Source organism: Colobus angolensis, unplaced genomic scaffold (assembly GCF_000951035.1).
Source record: "Colobus angolensis palliatus isolate OR3802 unplaced genomic scaffold, Cang.pa_1.0 Scaffold370, whole genome shotgun sequence".
NCBI lineage: Eukaryota > Metazoa > Chordata > Mammalia > Primates > Cercopithecidae > Colobus > Colobus angolensis.
This window is the reverse complement of record NW_012117044.1, coordinates 2,241,872-2,267,196: the sequence shown is the minus strand read 5'-3', so window position 1 is coordinate 2,267,196 and position 25,325 is coordinate 2,241,872. Positions and strand designations below refer to the sequence as shown.

The 25,325-nt window shown below is 39.6% G+C and overlaps 1 protein-coding gene across 2 annotated transcripts in view; it reads left to right on the top strand.

Annotated features, from left to right (window-relative positions):
- The window catches only part of BMS1 (BMS1 ribosome biogenesis factor), a 47,505-nt gene that overhangs the window by 15,579 nt on the left and 6,601 nt on the right, over positions 1-25,325 (top strand). For both annotated transcript variants that reach the window (XM_011953807.1, XM_011953806.1), the window contains exons 13-21: positions 3,401-3,482; positions 16,949-17,022; positions 17,667-17,843; positions 20,524-20,712; positions 20,796-20,976; positions 21,223-21,281; positions 22,367-22,489; positions 23,401-23,548; positions 23,911-24,086. In XM_011953807.1, the coding sequence (XP_011809197.1) occupies positions 3,401-3,482; positions 16,949-17,022; positions 17,667-17,843; positions 20,524-20,712; positions 20,796-20,976; positions 21,223-21,281; positions 22,367-22,489; positions 23,401-23,548; positions 23,911-24,086 (1,209 nt within the window). The remainder of the gene's footprint in view (positions 1-3,400; positions 3,483-16,948; positions 17,023-17,666; positions 17,844-20,523; positions 20,713-20,795; positions 20,977-21,222; positions 21,282-22,366; positions 22,490-23,400; positions 23,549-23,910; positions 24,087-25,325) is intronic.

The following is a 25,325-nucleotide window of genomic DNA, read 5'->3' as shown; positions in this document are numbered from 1 at the left end:
AAGGCTGGGTAGTACATTTGATTTAATAGAGAATTAGAGAATTGTTTTAGAATAAGATTATCTGATGTCAATATTGCTTACCTGTTGTTGGCTTCTTATTTTTACAGGATTACAGGTCATTCTCCCAGATATTGCAGTGGGCACTTCATGCATCCTAAACAGTAACATGTTCTGAGTTTAGTTAGACCATGTATGTGGCCCACAGAGGACAGGTTCAGCTTCCAGTGTGGACAGTAGTGTGCATCTTTATTTTGAAGCATTACACATAAGTTTTTATACATCAGATGTATTTTATGTCTTATCACTGGGATATATGTAGCACCCCTGAGTTAACATTTATAGTTTCTACTGTTTGTAAGCATAGAGAAATCTGTGATACCTCTAAATGTTCTTCCTGCAGTTCACCACTTTGTAATCACACTGGAATTCATTCAGTACTCAAACTCACCACAGCTCAACCTCCTCTGAGACCTCTTCTCTTTCTCTCTCTCTCTCTTTGAGATGTGGTCTCGTTCTGCAGCCCAGGCTGGAGTGTAGTGGCACAAGTGTATGACTCAATGCAGCCGCAACCTCCTGGGCTCAAGAGATCTTCCCATCTCAGCCTCCACAGTAGCTGGGACTATAGGCATGAGCCACCAGGCCTGACTAATTTTTGCATTTTTTGTAGAGATAATGTTTCACCATGTTGAGCTACTTTCGAACTCTGGGTTCGCGTGATCTTCCTGCCTTGGAACCTCCCAGAGTGCTGGGATTACAGGAGTGAACCATCGCGCCAGCCCCTTTCTCTGTATTCCCTTCTAGAATATTCTGATCTTCCAAAGACTGCCTTCTTTTTTGTCAATTCAGTTTGGCTTAGATGTCACTTCTCACAGAGGCCCTGCTATCATACTGCCTATTGTAATTCGCCAGATAACACTTAGTGCACTTTATGAGATTTTATTTAACCATTTTTTTATGGTGAAATTTAATACAGATATAGAAAACCACGTAAAAACAATTGTTTAGCTTAATGGGTTGCCAGAAGGTGAATATCCCTGTACTCAACACCCAGGCTGGGAAATCAAGCATTGCTGCTCAATTGTGACACCAGCCACAGTCCCCTTCCTCCCTGTAGAAGGAGGTGTGGTCCAGCCTCTTAAGGTGATGCTTTCCTTTTCTTCCTGGTTTCTTCCTCCATGCTTCTGTAAGCATCACAGTTTACTTTTACCTGATTTTCCTTACTGTTTTTCAGTCTATCTTTTAACATTTTTAGTGAACAATCTTTCCTTCCCATTTCTTTTTTTGGTTACATTTTATTTAATAAACCAAGTCTTTGGTCTGTAGAGTTTCTTGTATTCTGGACTTTGTGGATTGCTTTGCATCCCTCTGCAGTTTCACAGGCCCTCCTGTATTTCCTGTGAATGGGTACTGAGCAATACTAATAGAACTTCTGTGATGAGCAGAATGTATATCTGAGCTGTGGGTTGTGGCTACTAAGCTCTTTAAATGTGGCTAATGAGACTGGAGAACTAAATTTTAAATTTTATTTAATCTTTGTTAAGATTAATTTAAATAGCCATGTATTTGTAGTTACCCTGTAGACAAAACATCTAGCAGTTGGACAGGATTTAAATTTGATTTTTATTTTTCAGCAAAACTGCTTTGTTTTCTCGTTAGGAGGCGCATAAAGACTGGTTGTGTCCTTTTAATGATGTTAGATGTTATCAGTTGTTGGTGCTCAATGCCTAGAACCATCAATTTCTTAAGAACGTAGAGTGGTGGTGTTCTATTCAATCATTTCTCTTTATATATTAGCTGTAATACTTTAAAGAGAAACTTTTCCTCTTCTACTATTCACTTCCATGTATGTAGGGTAAATGCTTGATTTTTTTTTCTTTTGAGACGGAGTTTCACTCTGTCACCCACGCTGGAGTGCAGTGACACGATCTTGGCTCACTGCAAGCTCTGCCTCCCAGGTTCATGCCATTCTTCTGCCTCAGCCTCCCAAGTAGCTGGCACTACAGGCTCCTGCCACCATGCCCGGCTAATTTTTTGTGTGTATTTAGTAGAGATGGCGTTTCACCATGTTGGTCAGGCTGGTCTCAAACTCCTGACTTTGTGATCCACCTGCCTCGGTCTCCCAAAGTGCTGGGATTACAAGAGTGGCTCACTGCGCCCGGCCCGTGCTTGATTTTTTAATCAGTTTTTGGAGTGATTCTCCAAAAGATACTTGTTTGTAAGTATCACTGTGATGTCATGGATATAAATGTAGTTGATGTGCCTTGTGCTCCTGCACCTGTTATCCGTTATTCAAGCTCCTCTTTATCACACCTGTGGCCTGTGAGAGTCTGTGCACACCAGCTCCTGAGTCCTTGTGTTACAATCGTAGTCGTTCTGGATCAATTCTTGCTCTGTGATATGAGAGAGCACTTGGAATCACCCATAAGAAGTCCTGATTTATTTTAGTACAAAATGGTATTTCAACATGGCAGCCTAGGTATAGGAATGCTTACTGCCGTGAGTTGGTCATTACTTCTAGGCCTTCTCAGTGACCCAAACTAGGAGAGTCCATACGGATATTTCCAGTTCACATTCAGGACTACATCTTACTCATTCTTCCACTGGAGAATTATTCCTTGGTTGAATCAGAAGATGATGAAATTAGAGAATCGCGTAATTATTCATTTGCTTTATACTCTCTCATTTCTCTTTTCAAAAGTGACTGTGCCATTTTACTTACTCACTGGCACTGTATGTGGGTTCCAGTTTCACCACTTCTTCACCAGCACTTGTTATTATCTGTCTTTTTGATTATAGCCATCCTAGAGGGGGTGAAGTTGTATCTCATTGTAGTGTTGACTTGCATTTCCCTGATAATGATGCTGAACATGTTTTCATGTGCTTATTGGCTATTTGTATATATTCTTCATATTGTTTGACCATTTCAAAAATTGAATTACTTAGTTGTATGTGTGGTTTATATATTCTGGATATAAGTCCCTTATCAGATACATAATTTACAAATATCTTCTCCCATTTTATAGGAATTAAGTTTTCAAACAGACAGGTTTAGATTAACAAATAGCAAGACCAACTTTGTAAACTACTGTCTCATTGCATCGCCTTAGAAACCTTAATACAATTGAAAATTAGTTGAATTAGTAATTATCTGTTTGTTTACTTATGAGGTTAGTAGACTAGTAGTATTTAATACTTTCCCTATCTGCTGCTTAATGTGTTTTATCTCTGTGGTTATACTGTCTCCATCAAAGGTAAAGTTATTTCCTGGGCTCATTTGGAATGAGAATATACATGAAGGTGGGAAATATTTAAAGGCAAGTTGTTGCCTACTGCCATTTCTTAGAGTTGTTTTGCTCAGTGATTGGAACATCTCATCTAAGTGCTGACTTTTCTGCGTAAGGTTATGAACAGTATCAGAGATTGCTTTGTGACTGGAAAGTGGGAAGATGATAAAGATGCAGCCAAGGTCTTAGCAGAAGATGGTAAGTGAAGAGCTGGGTTCTTCAGGAACACTGGCTTCTCTAAACTTTATTTTCTTCTGTATCTTAGATAATAGTCAAATTGAAAATGATAGTCACTTGTGAAATGCTTTGGAGAATTCAGACAGGAGTAATGAGCCAGGTAATATTCTGGATTTTCCTTTTATGATGATCTTATTTTCTCAGTTGGCTAACTGATTTACTACATATGGACCTTAAAAGTGAGAAACGTTCCATAAATTTTAATCATGTGTTTGTTAAAAATAGACTTTGTGTGATGTGAAAAATACATACAAATGGCATTTATGTTTTTCTTTTCATAATAAAGGTAGTATGCATTGTAGAAAATTAAGAATGAAAAGTACATAACATACCAGAATTCTACTAACCCATAAAAAACCTTTGTTAAGCTCTTCAACAGTTTCCTTCTAGTCATTCAAAAATCATGTGTATAAACGTTTTTAGTTGTACTTTATGTAATTTTTGACAGGAGGGTTGCTTAAGTGATGTACTTTATATAAATTTTGTCATTAAATTTTTTCAAAGATTTCATTTTTATTATTTAAATATCATACCATTATTGAAGTCATAATTTTTTCAATATCTAAGTAGTTCTGTACTTTGCTCATTTTATAAAGAACTCCACATTGAACAACTCTGAAATAATTCTTGGCTCACGCTTTTTATTTTCGTAAGATAGATTCATAAGTGTTAGAATTGAGTCATTTTTATGGATTACAACTGCCACATGGTTTTTTGGAAGGTCATTCTTTTTGTTTTGTCTTGAGACAGGATCTCGCTCTGTTACCCAGGCTGGAGTGCTTTGGTGTGGTCACGGCCCACTGCAGCCTCAGCGTCGCAGACCCAAGCCTCCTGAGTAGCTAGGACCACAGGCTTGCATCACTATACCCAGCTAATTTTAAATTTTTTTGTATAGACGGTCTTTATATGTTGCCCAGGCTGGTCTCAAACTCCTAGGCTTAAGAGATACTCCTCCCTCAGCCTCCTAAGTAGCTTGAAGCACAAATGTGTACCACCATGCCTGGCTAATTTTTAAATAGTTCGTACAGATGGGGGTCTTGCCATGTTGCCTAGGCTGGCCTTAAATTCCTGGGCTTAAGCAGTCCTCGCACCTTACCTCGCACCTTAGCCTTCCAAAGTGCTGGCATTATAGGCATGAGCCACTGTGCCTAGTCTGTAGTATGTGAATGTATTCTGTATATATATATATATATATATATATGTTTGTTTGTTTTTTTTTGGTCTGGGCTTTCAGGTTAATATCATTGATCTCTGTTGGTTCATTTATTATTACTATAATTTGGTACTCTATGTAGCTTTATCATGTTATTAAGACCCCAGTTATTAAAACTGTGTCTCAACAGTTTCTTTCTCTTTATGTTCTGGTGGGGGCTTTTTTAAGCGTTCTCCTGACTATTCTCACTTGCTTATTGTTTTTTCCGTAGGAACTTAAGAATCGTCTTTTATTTTCAAAAGAAAGTGTGGTGGGTTTCTTTTTTAATCACTTTAGTGAGGTATAATTGATGGTAAACTACAGTGTTTAAAGTGTACAATTTGATAAGCTTTAATATGTGAATATACTGTCGCCACAATCAAAATAATGAACACATTTATCACCCTCACAGTTTCCTTACGCCACTGTGTAACCCTCCATCCTGTCCTCTTCCATCACGAGGTACATTCAGCTGCCTTGTGTCACTATTCAGTAGGTTGTGCCCTTTAGAATTTAATCGAAATGGGATCCTACAGTATGTACTCTTTTCTGTCTAACTTCTTTTACTCAGCATGATTATTTCAAGATTCATCCATGCTGTTGCATCTTCATTTGTTTTTGTTGGCTAATGGGTAGTCCATAGTATGATGTATAGCAGTTTATTTATCTGTTAACCTGTTAATAAATAATTATTTCCAGATTTTGGCTATTATGAGTAAGGCCACTGTGAACATTTTTGTAGAAGTCTTTATATGAACCACCACTTTTATTTCTTTTGGGTAAATAAGTAGTTCAGAATGGACTAAATGGGTCATATGATAGGTACACATTTAAGTTTTTAAGAAATTACCCAACTGTTTTCCAAAGTGTTTACACCATTTTCCATTGCCACCATAACTTTATGTGACTTCCGGTTGCTTCACTCTACATCTTTTCCAGTACCTGGTAGTATCAGTCTTTTTAAATTGTAGGCTTTCTTTTAGGCGTAGAGTGGTATCTTGAAGTTTTAGTGACTAATGGTATCGGGCATTTTTTCATGTGTTTATTTGCCATCTGTGTCTTCTTTGATGAAATATCTGTCCAAATCTTTTGCACATTATTTTAATTTGGTTACATTCTAAGAAATTTTATGTATTTTTGATACAAATTCTGTATGAAATGTGATATGCAATTATTTTTGCCTAGTGTGTGCCTTGTCTTTTCTATTTTTAATAGTGTTTTTCAGAGAGCAAAGTATTTAATTTTGGTGTAGGTCAATTTATCAAAAAAATTTTTTTTCAGGGGGCATGGAGTCTTGCTCTGTCTCCCAGAGTGTGATGCGATCTCGGCTCACTGCAACCTCTGCCCGCTGGGTTCAAGCCATCCTCCTGCCTTAGCCTCCCAAGTCGCTGGGATTACAGGCGCCTGCCACCATGCCTGCCTAATTTTTGTATTTTTAGTAGAGATGGGGTTTCGCCATGTTGGTCAGGTTGGTCTTGAACTCCTGACCTCAGGTGATCCACCCGCCTCAGCCTCCCAAAGTGCTGGGATTACAGGCATGAACCACTATGCCCTGCCCAAAATTTTCTCTTATGGACTGTGCTTTTGATAGTGTATGTAAGAAATCGTTGCCTCACCCAATGTTACACATTGTCTCATATATTCTATAAGTCTTACAGTTTCAGGTTTACATTTAGGTCTATAATTCTTTTTGAGTTAATTTTTTATAGGGTGTTGGGTATGGATTTAGGTTCCTTTTGACATATTGATATCCACTTTTCCCAGCACCATCTGCTGAAAAACTATTTTTTTCCCTGTTGAATTGCGCTGTATTGGTTGGCCATATTATGGGTGCATATTTCTGGGCTCTCTGTTCTGTTCCATTGATGTATTTGTTTATTTTTGTACCAATACCAACACTGTCTCTGTTACTTATAGCTTTATAATTAGTCTTGGAATTGGGTAGTTTTTAACTTTAGGTAGTTTTTCAAACTTTGGTCTCCTTTTCAAAGTTGTTTTGGTTAATCTAGGTTCTTTGCATTTTCATATAAATTTTAAGATGAACATGTCAATTGCTATAAAAAAGCCCACTGCAATTTTGATTGGGATTTCATGGAACTTGTAAACAGTTTGGGAAAATTGACATCTTAACCACATTGAGTTTTCTGATCTATGAACATAGTAACTCTCCATTAATCTTGTTCTTTACTTTCTCTCAGCAAGGTTTTCAGGATACAGGTCTTATATCACTCTCAGCAATTTATTTTCATATCAACTTGTATTTATGTATAGCTAATATATAAGAAATGCAGTTGATTTTTTTATATTGATCTTGTATCCTGCAATCTTGCTAAATTACTTGTTTGTTCTTTTTTTTTTTTTGAGACAGAGTCTCGTTCTGTCACCCAGGCTGGAGTACAGTGGCATGATCTCAGCTCACCGCAGCCTCTGCCTTCCAGGTTCAAGCAATTGTCGTGCCCCAGCCTTGCGAGTAGTTGAGATTACAGGCAGCCACTACCACGCCCGGCTAGTTTTTTTATTTTTAGTAGAGACGCGGTTTCACCACGTTGGCCAGGCTAGTCTCAAACTCCTGACCTCAAGTGTGTGTTTGGAGGGGAGGGGTAAACTTTACTAAACAGTATTCATGGTTTTCTAAGTAAATACTTCTTACTACCCCAAGGATTCTTTTCTTTTATGCTGCTTTTTCTCCTGTTCTGCCTGGGCTTCCAAGTTCTGCTTTGACCTTTCACCCTGGTCCAATCTCATATGGTTCCCCCAGTTTCTGTGCGGGATGGTTCTGGGAGCCAAGCAGGATTCTCTTTATCTACAGAAAGGCTGAGATAGATCCCAGTGGTTTTACTTTCTTTCTTTCCTATCTGGATGACTTAATTTTTCTTGTCTTACTGCCCTGGCCTAAACTTCCAGGACAGTGTGGATTAGAAGTCAAAGTAAACATCCTTGCTTTGTCCTGATTTTGCTTATTTTCCACGTGAACTTAAGAATCACCTTTTCTGGCTGGTCGCAGTGGCTCACGCCTATAATCCTAGTACTTTGGGAGGCCGAGGCAGGCGGATCACGAGGTCAGGAGTTTGAGATCAGCCTGGCCTGGTGAAACCCCGTCTCTACTAAAAATACAAAAATTAGCTGAGCATGGTGGCACACGCCCGTAATCCTAGCTACTCAGGAGCCTGAGGCAGGAGAATTGCTTGAACCCAGGAGGCAGAGGTTGCAGTGAGCTGAGATCGCGCCACTGCACTCCAGCCTGGGCGACAGTGCGAGACTCCGTCTCAGAAAAAAAAAAAGAAACACCTTTTCTATTTCCAAAAGAAAAGTTTGTGGTACGTTTTTTCCTAATTAAACTTTTAAGTTTGAGGTAATTGTAGATTGACACGCACTTGTAAGAACGAATACAGAGAGATCTCCTGTATCTTATACTATAGCACTATCTATATATATGCACTGTGTATACTATGTGTACTATAATACAAGGTCACAGCCTGGATGCCAACATTGATACAATCTGCTGATCCTATGTAGATTTTTCCAGTTTTACCTGTGTGTGTGTTTTACGTGTGTGTGTATAAACTTCTGTGCTCTTTTATCACATGTGTAGGTTTGTGTGTCTACCAACAGTTAAGATACAGAGCAGGTCCATCACAAGGATTGCTTGAATTGCTGTTTTATAAACATACCCACGCCCCTGCTGTTCCCCAGCCCCCAGTTCCTTCCCTTGTGAACCATAATGTGTTTTCTGTTTCTACAACTTTGTCCTCTTCAAGAATGTTAAATAAACAGAATCATAACAGTCTATAACCTTTTGTGAGGGGCTTTTTTTCACTCAACATAATTTCCTGGAGATCCATTCAAGTTGGTACATATACCATAGTTCATTCCTTTTTGTTGCTGAGTAGTGTTCCATTGTATGGATATACTGGTTTGTTTAACCATTCATCCAAGATCAAGCTGGATTGTTTTCAGTTTGTTTTGTTTTGTTTTCAGACAGGGTCTTGCTCTGATGTGCAGTCTGGGTGCAGTGGTGTATTGGCTCACTGTAGCCTCGATCTCCTAGGCTCAAGTAATCTTCCCACATCAGCACCCCCAAGGAGCTGGGACTACAGGCATGTACCACCGTGCCTGGCTAATATTTTTTTATTTGTTTGTTTGTTTTATAGAGACAGGATCTTGCTGTGTTGCTCAGGCTGGTCTTGAACTCCTGGCCTATTTTCAATTTTTGCCTATTAGAATTGAGCTACTATGAACATTTGTATACAGGTTTTTGTGTAAATATGCACTTCCCATTTTTCTGGGAAATAAATGCCCAATACTGCAATTGCTGGGTCATATAATTGCACAGTTTCATAAGAGACTGCCAGAGTAGTTGGGCCATTTGATGTTTCTACCAGCAATTATGTGAGTGATCCAATTTCTTTACATCCTTGCCAATGTGTGGTGTTCTCACTGTTGTTTATTCTAGCTATTCTAATAGGTATGTGATATTTCATTGTGGTTTTAAGTTACTTCCCCGGTGGCTAATAATGGTGAGCATTTTTTTATGTGTTTATTTGCATTTTTATATCTTCTATACAGATAAAAAATGTCTGGGGATATCTTTTTTTTTTTTTGCACTTTTAAAAACTGGGTTGGGTACTGTTGAGTTCATTATATATTTAACTCCATTGTCAGATGTGTAATTTGCAGGTACTTTCTTCTAGTCTGTAGTTTTCATTTTCTTAACAGGGCCTTTCACAGAGCAAAAGTTTTTATTTTTGATGAAATCCAATTTGCCAGTTTTTTTGTTTTTTGTTTTAGGGAATATGAAACTTGTATCAAGTCTAGGAATTATTTCCTATTCTTTGATCCTGAAGTTTTTCTCCTATGTTGTTTTCTAAAAGTTTTATACTATTTTTTGTTTTCTCTTTACACCCATGATCCATTTTGATTTTTTCATTTTATGAGATATGAGGCTTAGGTCAAGGTTTGTATTTTCGCCTGCGGTTGAATAATTTTTCTAGCACCACTTATTTTATTGAATTGCTATTGACTTTTGTAAAAAGTTAGTTGAGCATCTTTGTGTGAATCTGTTTCTGGGTTCTCTTGTTCCACTGACTTCATGTGTTAATCCCTTGGCCAGTACCACCCTTGCTGTCTAGGTTCCTGTAGCTTTATAGTGGGTGTTAATGTTGAGTAGAGTGACTCGTCTTACTTTATTCTTATTTTTCAAGATTGGTTAAGCTATCCCAAGGCTTGTGACTTTCCATATAAATTTTAGAATAAACTTGTTTATGTCTACAACTTAGCTGGGATTTTGATAGGGAATGCATTAAACCTATAGATCAGTTTGGGGGGAGAATCTTTTTCTATTTTGAGTATTAAAATATATGAACACAGTATATTTATTCATTTTAGTTTTTTATTTCTTTCATCAGTATTACGATTTTCAGCATCCTGGTTGGGAATATGTTTTGATAAGTTTAGACCTAAGTATTTCATTTTGATTGATTTTCATTTGTTTATCTTTTATCCTGCTAAACTCATTTGTTAGTTGTAGGAGGATTTTGTTTTGTTTTATCTTTGTAGATTGCCTGGTATTGTCTACACAGACAGTTGTGTAGAAAACATAGAGACAGTGTTATTTCTTTCTTTTCAACCTATATGGCTTTTCCTTCTTTTTTTTTTTAATTAAATTTTTTGGGGGTAGTGATGGGGTCTCACTATGTTGCTCAGGCTGCTCTCAAACTCCTGAACTCCAGTAATCTGCCTGCCTCAGCTTCCCAGAGTGTTGGGATTATAGGCATGAGCGACCACGCCCGGCCTTCTTTCTGTTTTAAATTTTTCTGCCTTAATTCAGTGACTGGACTTTTAGTACAATGTGGAGTAAGAGTGCTGGGAGTGGACTTCCTATGTTGTTCCCAATCTTTTCACTGTTATTTATTTATTGTCATGATTAGATGTTGAATTTTGTCTAATGCCTTTTGGTGTCACTTGATATGATCATCTGGATATGGGTTTCATTCTTTATTCTTTTGATATAGATTACACTGATCCTTTTAGTTTTTGAGACACAGTCTTCCTCTGTCACCCAGGCTGGAGTGCAGTGGTACGATCATGGCTCACTGCAGCCTTGACCTCCTGTGCTCCAGTGATCCTCCTGCCTCCACCTCCCAAGTAGCTGGGACTACACGTGTGTGCTATCATGCCTGGCTAATTTTTTGTTTTTTGTAGAACCAGGTCTTACTGTGTTGCCTAGGCTGGTCTTGGCTTCAAGGGAACTCTTGGCTTCAAGGGATCCTGCCACTTCAGCCTCCCAAGCGTTAGGTTTACAGGCAGGAGCCACTGCATCTGGCCTGATTAATGTTTTGAATGTCAAAGCAGTCTTGTATTCCTGGAATAACTCTCACTTGATCATGAATGAAAATGAAGATACAACATATGGAAATATGTGTGTTTTTTGTTTTTTCTTTTCATGTCAGATGGTTAATGTGCTAATGTTGTAACAAGGGTCAAGGGTGGCATATCCCACATACATGCATGAATACCTAGTCATGACACTTATGAACTATGAAAAGATCGCCATGTGAAAATTTTTATAGAAATCTTTTTGTGTTGTTGGATTCCATTTGATAGTATTTTGTTGAGGACTTTTTCATTCATGAGAGATATTGGTCTGTGGGTTTTTTTGTTTTGTTTTCTTTTTGTGGGGGGACTGTCTTCATCTGATTTTGGCATTGGGATAATACTAGCCTCATAAAAAGAGTTGCAAAGTGTTCCCTATTCTGTTTTCTGGAAGAGTTTGCATAGAATTGGGATGAATTCTTTAAATATTTGGTGTAATTCTCCAGTGAAACCATCTGTGCCTGGAGATTTCTTGTTCCAGAAGCTCTTAATTACAAATTTTATGTCTTTAATGGTTATAAGACGATTCAGATTATCTATTTCATCTTGCCTGAATTTTGGTAGTTTATGATTTTCAAGGTATTTCAAGTCCTGTTAGGGAAGTGGAAGTTGCACTGAGTGCCTTCTTGAAGAGACCAGCTTGAGTAGTCTGAGGGTGATGTTTAGAGTATTTGCTTAACACTGTTTAACAGCTGTGGGAGCCTTTTTGATAACCCCTGTTTTAATCGTGATGTTGTTGGTTTGTGTCTTCTCTGTTTTTATCTTTGTCGTAAAATTTATTAGTTTTGTTGATTCTATTCAAATAACCAGCTTTTTGTTTCATTGATTTTTCTCTGTTTTTCTGTTTTCAATTTTATTGATTTCTGCCCTTTATTTTTTATTTTTTTATTTTCTTTTTTGAGACTTAGTTTCACTCTTGTTGCCCAGTCTGGAGTGCAATGGCACGATCTTGGCTCCCCGCAACCTCCACCTCTTGGTTCAAGTAGCTACTTGCTTCCCGAGTAGCTGGGATTACAAACATGCACCACCACGCACAGCTAATTTTTTGTTATTTTTTGTAGAGACGGGTTTCTCCATGTTGGTCAGGCTGGTCTCAAACTCCCTACCTCAGGTGATCCACCCGCCTTGGCCTCCCAAAGTGCTGGGATTATAGGCATGAGCCACCGCGCCCGGCCGATTTCTGCCCTTATTATTTCTATTCTTCTGTTTGGGGTTTATTTTGTTCATCTTGAAGTTTCTTAGGTTATTGGTTTATCTTTTCTCATTTCTAATGTGAGCATTTAGTGCTTAAATTTCCTTCTCAGTACTGCTGTGCTGTACCCCACAAATGTTCATGTGTTGTATTTTCATTCATATTTCCTTTGGGACTTCTTTTTGGCCCATGCATTATTTATAAATATGTTGTTTTAATTATCAAGTATTTAGAGAGTTTCCTGTCTTTCTGTTATAGATTTCTAGCTTGATTACATTATGTTCTGAGAACATATTCTTATGATTTGAATTCTTTTAGATTTGCTGTGATTTCTTTTATTGCCCCAAATATACTTCATCTTTGTAGATTTCTATTGGCTTTAAAAATGTATGTATTTTGCTGTTGGGGAGTGGGCTGTTGTACAGATGTCAGATTTTGCTGGTTGACTGTTCAGATCTTTTGTAAATCCTTGCTCCTTTGCTGCCTAGTTTCACTCTGTCACTTATGCTAGAGTGCAGTGGCACGAACATGACTCACTGCAGCCTTGACCTCCTAGGCTCAAGCAACTCCCCTGGCTTAACCTCCTGAGTAGCTAGTACTATAGATGTGTGCTGCCATACCTGGCTAAATTTAAAATTTTTTGGAGAGACGGGGCCTTGCTATGTTTCCCAGGCTCAAACTCCTGGCCACAAGCAATCCTTTGTCTTGGCCTCCCAGAGTGCTGGGATTACAGGCATGAGCCACTGCGCCCAACCTCTGCCTCGTTTTAACAGTTGCTGAGAGGAGGATGTTGAAGTAGATGTCTTCTTGGTGGGTTAAGCCTTTTGTCATTAAGCAGTTGTTATGGTCACTTCCTTTTCACGCCATTGGTGAAGGAGGGGTCCCTGCCCTAAAGTGTAGGAGATGGCTGAACACAACACCTGGTGTGGATGGATGAGATTGACAGCAGTGTTTTAGTCACATACACCCACAGCTCGGAGGAGAACACTGAATGTCACACAGGGTCAGATGGGCACCGTACTCTGTAGCGGAGTGAGGGCTGGGGGCTGAGGAGGCAGGCAGGCTTGGTAGTAACAAGAGCGCACAATGACTAATGGTTCCTGAGGGGGAATGCAATTGGCTTGTTTGAATAAATTCATGGGCTGGCAGACAGGTGAAGTGAAACTTCTTAGGCTGAGGTGCAGCTCCTCTGGCTGGTAAAAGAACTAGTCAGGTGGGGAGCCTTTCCTGCTGGGTGGCAGGGTAGGAGCTGTGTGTCAGAAACAGGAAAACCCATGGCTAGGCCTTTGGGGCCCTGTAAGGCTCAAAGATGCCAAGGCAGCATAGGAAATTTTAGATCTTAAAATTCAGCGAAGACCCTCTCCAGCTCTGGTAAATTATTTTGCTTGAAGTCTACTTCATGAGATATTAATATATTCATTCCTGCTTCCTTAAAAAATTAATGATTATATAAGATATCTTTCTCCATTCTTTTACTTTCAGCCTACTTAGGTCCTTAAGTGAGTTTGAAGTTTCTTACGAACAGTATCTAGTTGGGCCATGTGTTTATTATAGGCTCCCCATCAATCTGTCTTTTGGTTTATTTAGACCATTTACATTTAAGGTGCTTTTTGTTACATAATTGCTTATGTCTGATGTTTTTATTGTTTTTTTGTTTCCTTTTTCTTTTAGCTCCATCTTCATCTATTTCTGTATAATGTTGTTGTATGTATCTCTTTGTATAGTCTTAAAGTGTTTGCTCTGGATGTTACAATATGCATATTGTAATATAGTAGTCCACTGGTACCAGTATTTACCACTTCAAAGTGTGGAAACCTGCCTTGCATTTATGTCTCTTTACCTTTTCCACTTTTATAAATCACTGGCTTGAGCATTAGGTGGTGGTATAGTTTTTGTTTGAGTCGTCAAATGTGATTTTAAGAACTGTGGATTGTCTAGTGTGTGGTTTCCACATTTCTGGTCTTTCCTTTGTCCCTCCTCCCATAGTCCCATATTCATCCCTTCTGCATAAGAACTTTCTGTAGTCATTTTTTTATTTTGATTTTTTTGTTTTAATTTTTTGTGTAGTGGAAATGACAGAACGTGTTTCTGTAGCCACTTTTTAGCATTTCTAAATTTACCAGGGACAAATTCCTATATTCTCTTCCTCTGAGAATGTCTTTATTTCTCTCGTCATTTCTGAAGGGTAGTTTCATGGGATATAGAATTTGTAGCCAACAGGTTTTTTTGTTTGTTTTTTTGTTTTTAAGCACTTGAAAATGTTGTGCCACTTCCTTCTGGCCTCCATGATTTTAGAGGAGAAATACACTGGCATTTGAGTTGGCGTGTCCCTGCTGGCATTCTGCCTTTTTTGATCTTTGTTTTTAGTTTTGAAAGTTTAATCAGTGTTGCTTTCTTTTGATATACTTTGAGGTTTGCTCAGCTTCTTGAATCTGTAAGTTTATGTCTTTCACCAAATGTGGGAAGCATCAGGAATTAGTTACTTGCATGCTTTCGCAGCTCTGGTCTCCTGTGGGACTCAGATAACATAAATGCGGGGTCTTTTGTTATTGTCCCACAGGTCCGTGCAGCTCTGTTCATTTGTTTTCAGGTTATTTTCTCTCTGTTGTTCAGACTGGGTGATTTCTGTTGATCAGGTTTCAGCTTCTCCGATTCTCTCCTCTGTCGTCTCCACTTTTACTCAATAGAGCCCATCCAGAGAGATTTTTTTTTTAATTCTGTTACTGTATTTTATATTTCTGTAATTTCCATTTGATTCTTCTTCAGTTTCTTTGCTGACGTTTTCAGTTCTTTGTTTGTTGCCATAGGATTTGTAGTTGCTTGTTGAAGCATTTTTATACTGACCGTTATAAGCAATGATGGTTCCAACATCTGCCTATGTAATCTTTTTATTTTTGCAGGCAGTCCTCCTGTTTCGGTTTAGTCTGTAAGTCCTGGTCTACTTTGTGGGCTGTAATTCCATTGACAATTAAATTTCAGAGCCTTCATGGTGTTATTTTGCTGGGTCACCTTCCTATTGGATGAGGTCCAAGGAGACACCTGGCCACTATACACTCCCTAGTCCTAGAGTCTCTCAGCAGCCTTTTTCTTTCCACCTTTCAGAATTCTCCATTGATCATCTCCTGTCTATAATTTCTAGAGTTTAGGTTACACTTTTTAGGAGGGAATAATGTGTTATCTTCTCTAGACCAGAAATCCTTAGTGGTGGTTTCGGGTTGTAACTGTGCTAAAGGGAGAACTGGCGTATTTGTGAAGTTGAGTCTTGCTTTTGAAATGAGAACATATCATTATTCTGTAGATAATATTTACAACACCTATTTCCTTGGGTTGAAGAATGTGGTTAAGCTTAGGCAAGTATTTAACCCAGTGCCTGGTGTGGAGAGCACATACAAGTGTTGGTGGTGATGCTATTCCTTTCGTCCTTTGGTAGCATATTAAAGCTTTTCTTCTTTTTTTTTTTTTTTTAATAAAGTTCCGGTGCATTTCTTGTTAGGTTTATTCCTATTTTATCCTTTTTTGGTTTTATTACAAATAGGCACTTCCTATCTATTATAACTTCTACCTGGTTCTTTGGCCCTTATGTGAAAATGTTTTAATAGCTTTCTAAACATTGCTCTCCCAAATGAGTTTTAACTTGCCTGTTTCTTTTGTTTTCCTTTTTTTGAGACAGGGTCTCACTCTGTCACCCAGGCCAGAGTTCAGTGACGCAATTATGGCTCACTGCAACCTCTGCCTCTCAGGCCCCCAAAGTGCTGGGTTTACAGTCATGAGCTACTGCATGCAGCCTTACTTGTCTATTTCTTTTAAGAGTGAGAACTATAATTGAGCCCAGAGCTCCAAAAACAAATGAAAGAATGAAGGAGTGAATAAGCTCTTCCCATGGGTTTGGTGTGGTTTGGGGCTCTACTCTTAATCTAAATGCTGTGTTTTATATAATCTAAGATTTCCCCTAGGTGTGTTACACGATTGTGTTGTGTTGAACTTACACTGAGACTCCTTTTCACATGTGCTGGTATCACCGTGGGGCTTTTCTATTCACTCTTTGAACTATTCATTTGGGGGACACAGATAGACCTCTGTGTCTTTTGAGTGTCCATTGGTTGGGTGCAGTGGCTCATGCCTATAATCCCAGCACTTTGGGAGGCTGAGGAGGGCAGATCATGAGGTCAGGAGTTTGAGACCAGCCTGGCCAATATGGTGAAATCCTATCTCTACTAAAAATACAGAAATTAGCCAGGCCTGGTGGCGGGTGCCTATAATCCCAGCTACTCGGGAGACTGAGGCAGTAGAATTGCTTGAACCCGGGAGGCGGAGGTTAAAGTGAGCCGAGATCATGCCACTACACTCCAGCTTGGGTGACGGAGCAAGACTCCGATCCAGAAAAAAAAAAAAAAAAAAAGAGTATCCATTATCTACACTGGAAAAATTGAGATTGGGATTTTGACATGAAGTGTGGAAATGTGGATTGGGTCCATTTTGTTTACCTAAACAGATGATGAAATACTAATTGTTTTACGAAACATTCCCTAGTGCAGTTTTGCCTGTGTGTGTGGTGACGGGAACAGTGAGAATGAGGCTTGGAACATGGAGTGCGCTGTGGGCCTGTGGTGGGTGGGGCCAGCAGCACCCATGCCTGGCTCAGGGAGTAGCCTTTGGGTGTTCTTTTCCCAGAGGAGCTCTACGGTGACTTTGAAGACTTGGAAACAGGGGATGTGCACAAGGGAAAATCAGGTCCTGATACTCAGGTATGACTTTGCTGTGGCTGGCTGTTCTTGGTCATTGTGTTCTGAGAGAGGCCCACATTGAGAAATGCAAATCTTACTTGTGATGTGTGAAGATTGCAGACTGGATGGATAGATTCCTTCCTAAAGGGTGGGGATGTGGAGACCAAAGAGAAGCTTTCTTGTTTACTTGTTAAGTTTTGGATGACAATTACTACCGCTTTTTGCCATAGTCATTTGCCAAGTCCACTGTGATTTTTCACTCACAGAAGTCTTAGTTTCTTGGACTTACATTCGACCATTGCTGTCATTCTCCTCTTCTTAAATTTAAGTGCCATTTAAAAGAATGAAGTCCCTGTTCTCCCTAATATTTCTTTGGAACAGGGTCTGGGAGCATCTCCGTGAGGGACACATCTGTTATTTTTATTCTAGTTTGTGTTCCCAGCCAGCTTAAGGAATGGCAGTTAATTGTAATGCAGATGTAACCATTTCCTGTAGCAGTACCATGTTATTCAGAGACAAAGGTTGTGTTGTGTTTTGTTTTGTTTTATTGATAGTGATAACAGATTTTGCTAAGATTTTTGTTTAAATCAAACTTTAAAAAATCTAATGTTTAAAGAAAAGACCTTCATAAACATACACAAAATTTTTTCTTCTGGAAATTTAAGAATGAACATATAGAGAAAGAACTTAAGGAAGAAATTGACCCCAACGAAGAAGAAAGTGCCAAGAAAAAGCATTTGGATAAGAAGAGAAAATTGAAGGAGATGTTTGATGCAGAATATGATGAAGGAGAAAGCACATATTTTGATGATCTTAAAGGAGAAATGCAGAAACAAGCACAGGTGAAAAGCCTCAGTTCCTCTCAGCCCCTTGTCAAGACTATCATAGCACAGGAATCCCTGATTTTGTTTGGGTCTCTGCTTCCTATCCTGCTTCTGTGCCTTTCATTTGGACTCCTGGGTAGAGATGCATGTGAGTGTGTTTATTAATGCAGTGAGCTCATTGTTTCTGCAGTCAGAAGGTCACCAGAAAAAGATCCATACCTATTTTATAACAAGAATTAGGAAACAGAAATGACTGAGGCATGGTCTCTACTTTTGAGACTTTTACAATGTAGTGATCTGAGACTGTGTGTTCATTTCAGTGCAAGCATTGGCTGCCTATTCCGATTACTGCTCCCTGATTTGAATGGCAGGTGATCAGTGGCCCGTGTGGCTTATGGACACACCAGAGCTCCCAGGAGGAGCGCTCTGAAAACTCATCCTGGTCAGAGTTCAGAAGGACATGTGGAGTGTAAGGGAGATGGTGTGGCCCTCCTGCCTGGGGGTGCTGAGCAGGTTGCTGGAGGCGGTGATCTCACTCTGAAGGAGACAGACACAGAAACGTGTACAGCTGATGGTGAGCATCTGAGTTGCGCCTTGTTAGTGAGGCCAGGAGTGCCTGTGTAAGCTGGAACAGATCTAGGTCTTCATTTAGTCAAAAAACTATCTCCTGATTAGGCATTAGCTTTGTGGTTGCTAGTCTGTGTTGACCTTTGATTGGCATGACTAGGCTAACAATGAAGTTTTTGCTTCACAACATTTACAATTTAAAATTACCTAGAGCCTTGTGGGCCATTGGAAAAGACTGAATGTTTCACTCTGAAATGGGAGTCCTTGGAGGGATTTGAGCAAAGGAGAGACATTCAGGTAATCAGATCACTCTGCCAAAAGATCAGTCGGGTGGCACAAACCAGAGAGCTGGCAGTGGAAATGAGACAAAGTCAAACCTGGATAGACTTTATTTGGAAGCTGGGTCAGTAGGATTTCCTGGTGGACTGAATGTGAGGTGCGTGAGAGAAAATGAGGATGGTGACTGGAAGTTCCTGGAAGGATGGGTTATTGTAGGTTAGATAGGAAACCCTCTGCAGATGCAGCTTTGGGAAGATGATGTTTGGGTCGGCTGGGTGTCATGCAGACAAGTGGAGTGTCAGGTCTGGAGAGAGGTCTGGCCAGGGACTTAGATGTACAGCCCTCAGCATGTAGATGCCACTTAACGTTGTCAGGTGGCCGAGGAGTGAGTGTAGAGTGAGTGGGAGGAGCAAGACTGGCATGGGCGAGATGGGGCGACTGTGGCTGTGAGGCCTGAGCAGTGCCCAGGCAGGAGAAGCAGTGTCAGCATGCAGGCACACGGGAAGCCAGTTGTACATGGAGGCGAAGCGTTGTTCAGACCCTGCTGCCATGTTAACTATGGTGAAGGCAGAATTGACCACTGGAAGAGTCCTTCAGTGTGGAGGCCTTCATCAATCTTGGCAAGCACCAATTTTCATGGATGTAGGAGAATGGGAGCAGAGGAACTGGAAGCTGTGACTGCAGAAAACTTTTGTGGGGTTTTGCTGCAGAGAGAAGCAGAGAAATGGAGCAGTTGCTGGTGGAAAAAGTGGAATCAAAAGGTTTTGAGATAAGAGAGGGAACAGAGGGAACAGCTGTTGGAATAAAGTCCAGGAAGAGTGGATGGTGTCTAGTGAGGCAGTGATGTGTGGCCCTGAGTAGAGGCCTGGACAAATCATCTGTTCCTGAGCTGCCCGTAGAACTTTTGTGATCATGGAGATGCACGTCTGTTCTTCCCAATATTGTAACCCTGGACGCAGGTTGATATGGACCACTTCCAGTGTGACTAGTATGATTGAGGAACTGCATTTTGAATATTACCTAATTGTAATTAATTTTAATTTAAATAGCCACACATAGCTCCCCTATGGGCCAGGTCAGAGCTCTGATAAGGCTGGATATGGGAGGAAACCCTGGTAGAGGGTTGACCATGGAGGTTCTTTTGGTTTTGGAGTGAATCAGGAAACAGCCATCAGCTGAGTGGAGGTGAGGGCGGTGTTGGGTGTTTGAAGACGGGAAAAGTGTGAAAGAATTGTTTGGAGAGGAAGAAAAGAAGGTGTGGACTGGAGACATTTCCAGTGTTCAGGCACGCAGAGCTCCACAGAGTTATCTACATTTGCTGTCCCTTGGAGCAGCAGAGAAGAAAACGGTTGGGACATATTCTGAGCAGACTGTAGAGGTAAAATGTGTAGGGTTTTTTTTTTGTTTCTTGCTTTTTGTTTTTTGAGACAGAATCTCGCTCTATTGCCCAGGCTGGAGTGCAGTGGCACGCTTGCAACTTACTGCAACCTCCGTCTCCCGGGTTCAAGCAATTCTCTCACCTCTGCTCCTGAGTAGCTGGGACTACAGGCACACACCACCACACCCAGCTAATTTTGGTATTTTTAGTAGAGACGGGGTTTCACCATGTTGGCAAGACTGGTTTCAAACTCCTGATCTCATGTGATCCGCCTGCCTCGGCCTCCCAAAGCGCTGGGACTACAGACGTGAGCCTCTGTGCCTGGCCAAATGTGTAGTATTTTTAATAGGATAAAGCCTACATAATTCTGTCCATAGTTCCTTTATTTAGAAATTGCTCCTTTCTTCATGTTAATCTTATGTTTATTACAGATAATGGCATATGGGTTTGATTTTTTTTTCCTGTCATGTATAGCTGAATCGCGCAGAATTTGAAGATCAAGATGATGAAGCCAGAGTTCAGTATGAGGGTTTTCGACCTGGGATGTACGTCCGCGTTGAGATTGAAAATGTTCCCTGTGAATTTGTGCAGAACTTTGACCCCCATTACCCCATTATCCTGGGTGGCTTGGGCAACAGTGAGGGAAATGTTGGATACGTGCAGGTGGGTCCCTTTGCTGCATATTTGGTGCCTGAGGCTCTGTGGATTTCCCCTCCATCAGTCATCTTACCCTCTTGTCCCCTCAGATGCGTCTGAAGAAACATCGCTGGTATAAGAAAATCCTCAAGTCCCGAGATCCAATCATATTTTCTGTAGGGTGGAGGAGGTTTCAGACCATCCCACTATATTATATCGAAGACCACAATGGAAGACAAAGGCTTCTAAAGTATACCCCACAGCACATGCATTGTGGAGCAGCCTTTTGGGGTAAAATATGATGACAATAACTTGCCTGTTGCTGAGATTAAACCTTACAAGCTGCATTATTATAGCTTTTTGCTTTTCCTTTCATAAAATTTCACTCCTAAGATTTTTCTCTTTTCCGGGAGCAGGGAGGTGGTTTGGAGTATATATGTAAATCTATATCCAAATCCAAATGTCCATATCCAGTATGTTAAACTAGAATCTAAAATTTGTGGTTTGTTATATTTCTTTTTTTGCTTTTCCTTTAAGGCCCTATCACTCCACAGGGAACTGGTTTCTTGGCAATACAGTCTGTCAGTGGCGTAATGGTAACTATCTTGGATGACTTCTTTTACAGATTGGTTTGAGAAATATATCCTGAATGTGGGTTATATACATGAGACTTTTAAGTTGAAAATTACTCATTTTTATTAATATAAAGTAAATTTCCCTTTGCTTTTACTCTTCCTACATCCTTTTCAGTAGGGTGTGGGATTAAAGGAGGGGAGGTGGAAGAATTATAATGGTACATTTCCTATTTTTGTGCATCTTTTGGATTTATTTATCTAAGCAAGTCCTTAAGCAGTGCTCACCATGTGCCAGGCACTATATGAGGTTGTGAGGAGCCATCAGAGACCAGCCAGACACGAGACTCCCTGCAGCGTGCTGGGGTAGCAGTCTGTTCACACCATTTTCATTTGACCAGTCAGGCAGGGCAGGGTTTATCGGTCCCATTTAACAGAGAAGAAAGCAGAATAATGAGCAGATGGAATCTGCCCTGGAGGTCCAAATTTTAATTTCCTAAACATTGCAACTGCATTTTCTTTTCCATTTCATTCCAAATAAATCATTATAGTGAAATAACATTCCTCTGAAATCACTCTCAGGAAAGTACTCAAGTAGCCCTTGGTTTTTTGTTTGTTTGTTTGTTTTGTTTTGTTTTGTTTTTTGAGACAGAGTCTCAGTCTGTCATCCAGACTGGAGTGCACTGGCACGATCTTGGCTCACTGCAACCTCTGCCTCCTGGGTTTAAGCAGTTCTCCTGCCTCAGCCTCCCAAGTAGCTGGGATTACAGGTGTGCACCACCATGCCGAGCTAATTTTTGTGTTTTTAGTAGAGACGGGATTTCGCCATGTTGGCCAGACTGGTCTCGAACTTCTGACCTCAGGTGATCCGCCCACGTTAGCATCCCAAAATGCTGGGATTACAGGTATGAGCCACTGTGCCCGGCCTCATGTCACCCTTGTTGGATTGCTTTTGTCAGACCACTGAGTTGCAAGTTCAGATAGTCTCTCTTGTTTTTCTTAGCTAATTGTAAGTAAAATTCACTTTGGTAATGTATTGTGTCACATAGAATTGAAGTTTTTCTCTTGCTGATATTATTCCTATTTTCAAATTTTGGGGTTCCTGTTAGCCTGATTTTCGGATAGCTGCCACAGGAGTTGTCCTTGATCTGGATAAATCCATAAAAATTGTGAAGAAATTAAAGCTAACTGGTTTTCCATATAAAATTTTCAAGAACACTTCATTTATTAAGGTCTGTATATCTATATATTCTCATATGTATAAATATCCATATTGTTTGATAAAAGGAATGAAATACCTCTAAAATATGGGCCTCATGTTTTTAGAAAAGTATTTGAAATCTTTTATAAACTTCATATTTTGTTTGCTCCTTTATATTCTGTTACTTTACTGTGCAGAAGAAAGCAGTAGTAAAACAGCTATTTAGGAACTGAGGCTGTTACTCATGACTTCCATGTGAGACTGCCACAGAAGTCATATTGAAAATATGTCATTTTATCCACTGGGTTTTGTTTCCTACTTTTAAAATTTGTGTTAACAAAGGAAAAAAAAATCACAAGTGTGTCTAACCATTCAGCAGAAAAATCGACAAAGCATTTGCAGACAACTTGGCAGAGAAATGGATGTACTGTTTTTCAGTGTTTGGGGAGGGTGGTTTGACCAGCATTTATTGACAATTTCATTAGTGTGGATGTTTCCATTAGAAACACAGAGTTAGGAAGATCATAAAATGTTCTTGCAATATAAGATAATAATACCACCGGCGTTTATCTTACTGTTTTCATGTTCTAAGTGCATACACCTGAGTAAAAGGATCTGAGCTGCAGTCCAGTCTGAGAGACGCCAGCAAAGGCTGCCTAGGCCAGTTCAGTCCAGTAAATCCCTCTTCGATATTCTCTTCCACACAGACAGCGGTGATGAGCATGCCCATGAACCCACATGATTATTTTGGGGGAAATGAAAGGGTTGTATTTTTGAGGTAGTAATTCCACTTTCAGGGGCAAATACATTTTGATTATTGTATCACCCTTCAGTGAGTTGTTTTTGTCCTTTAACCAAGTATGTATCTTTGAAGTAAGAAGTAAAGCATAAAGTATATGATTTTGTGTGTGTGTGTGTGTGTTTATCTTACTATACCTATAGGGAATGTTTAATTCTGCCTTGGAAGTGGCCAAATTTGAAGGTGCTGTGATTCGAACTGTCAGTGGGATAAGGGGGCAGATCAAGAAAGCGCTCCGAGCTCCAGAAGGCGCTTTCCGGGCCAGCTTTGAGGATAAACTGCTGATGAGCGGTGAGTGTCTTGAGTAGTGTTCAGGGCAGAGTGTTACCATTCATGCTTGACCTCTAGCCAGTGTGATGAGAGGCTGGAGTCAGGTCTCTAGAGGCTAGAGTCAGGTCTTTAGAGAGTTGAGCGGCTCCAGCCTTAGATCTTCCAGTCTTATGCGGTGTGCCCATTCGCCTTGTGTCTGCAGTCCCCTGGCCACACCCAGTAACAGTTCTGTGATCTATGAGAATAGTTTCCTTAGCAAGCTTTCCCTTCAAATACTTTGCAGCCAGGCAGAGAAGTTTGGAGTGAAGGTTTTTTTCTTTGTTTCTTCGCGATATGGATATGAATCTTTTGAAAATGTTAAAGTAAATTACCTCTCTTTTCAGATATTGTCTTCATGCGAACTTGGTATCCTGTTTCCATCCCAGCCTTCTATAACCCAGTAACATCTTTGTTGAAACCAGTGGGTGAGAAAGACACCTGGTCAGGAATGCGGACCACAGGCCAACTCAGGCTTGCCCATGGCGTCAGACTAAAGGCAAACAAGGACTCTCTGTATAAGGTACTGGTTGCGTGTGTGTTAGTGGAGATGAAGCCTATGCTCTCCAGACAGGGAGTAACACAGATACTTTTCTATAATTTCGTATGTGCTTTGAATGTTCAAGTGTAAAGTCTAACGTTAAATTTGATTGAACAACTGTATATTCATGGAATATTTTGGAATGGAACACCAAAAAATGGTAATAGTGGTTCTTTCTGGATTGAAGACAAACTTATCTTTTTTAAAATAAATTTTATTTTATATATTTGAGGTTGAACACATGATCTTAAAGAACACATATAGATATTAAACTGGTTACTATAGTGAAGCAAATTAATATATCTACCATCTCACATAGTTTTTTTTGTGTGTGACAAGAACAGCTAAAATCTACTGATTTAACAAAAATCCCAAAGACAATACATTTTTATTAACTATAGCCCTCATGATGTACACTAGATCTCTAACTTGTTCATCCTACATGTCTGCTACTTTGTATTATTTTAATGTACGTCTCCCCATTTCCTATTGGTCATTTCCTATTTGGCCCATTTTTCAACTGAGTTGTTTTTTTGCTATTATGTTATGAGTTCTTTACTGATTTTTGGATATTAACACTTTACCAGGTATGCGGTTTGCAGATATTTCTTCCAGTCTGTAGGTTCCCTTTTCATTTCGTTGGTTGTTTCCTTTGCTGTGCAGAAGCTTTTTAGTTTCATGCAATCCTCCTTGTTTACATTTGTAGCCTGGCTTGTGGTGCGATATACAAAAATTATTGCTAAGGCCAATGTCAAGAGGCTTTTCCCCTGTGTTTTCTTCTAGGAGTTTTATAGTTTCAGGTCTTATTTAGGTCTTAGGTCTCATATCTGTTTTGAGTTGATTTTTGTGTATAGTGTATGATCAGGGTCCAATTTTATTCTTTTGCAAATGGAAATCCAGTTTTCTCAGCACTATTATTGAAGAGACTATCTTTTTTTCCATCGTGTTGTCTTGTTTCCCCTTGTCAAAAATTAGTTGACAGTATATGTTTGGATTTATTTCAAAGGTCTCTGTTCTGTTCCATTGGTCTATTTTTTTTGTTGTTTTTATGCTAGCACCATACTGTTTTGATTACTATAGCTTTGTAATACAATTTTAAATCAAGAGGTGTGATGCCTCCAACTTCTTCTTTCACAGTAATCTATTGGCCATTTGGGGTTTTTTGTGGCTTCATATGAGTTTCAGGATTGTTTTTTCTTTTCTTTCTTTTTTTTTTTTTTT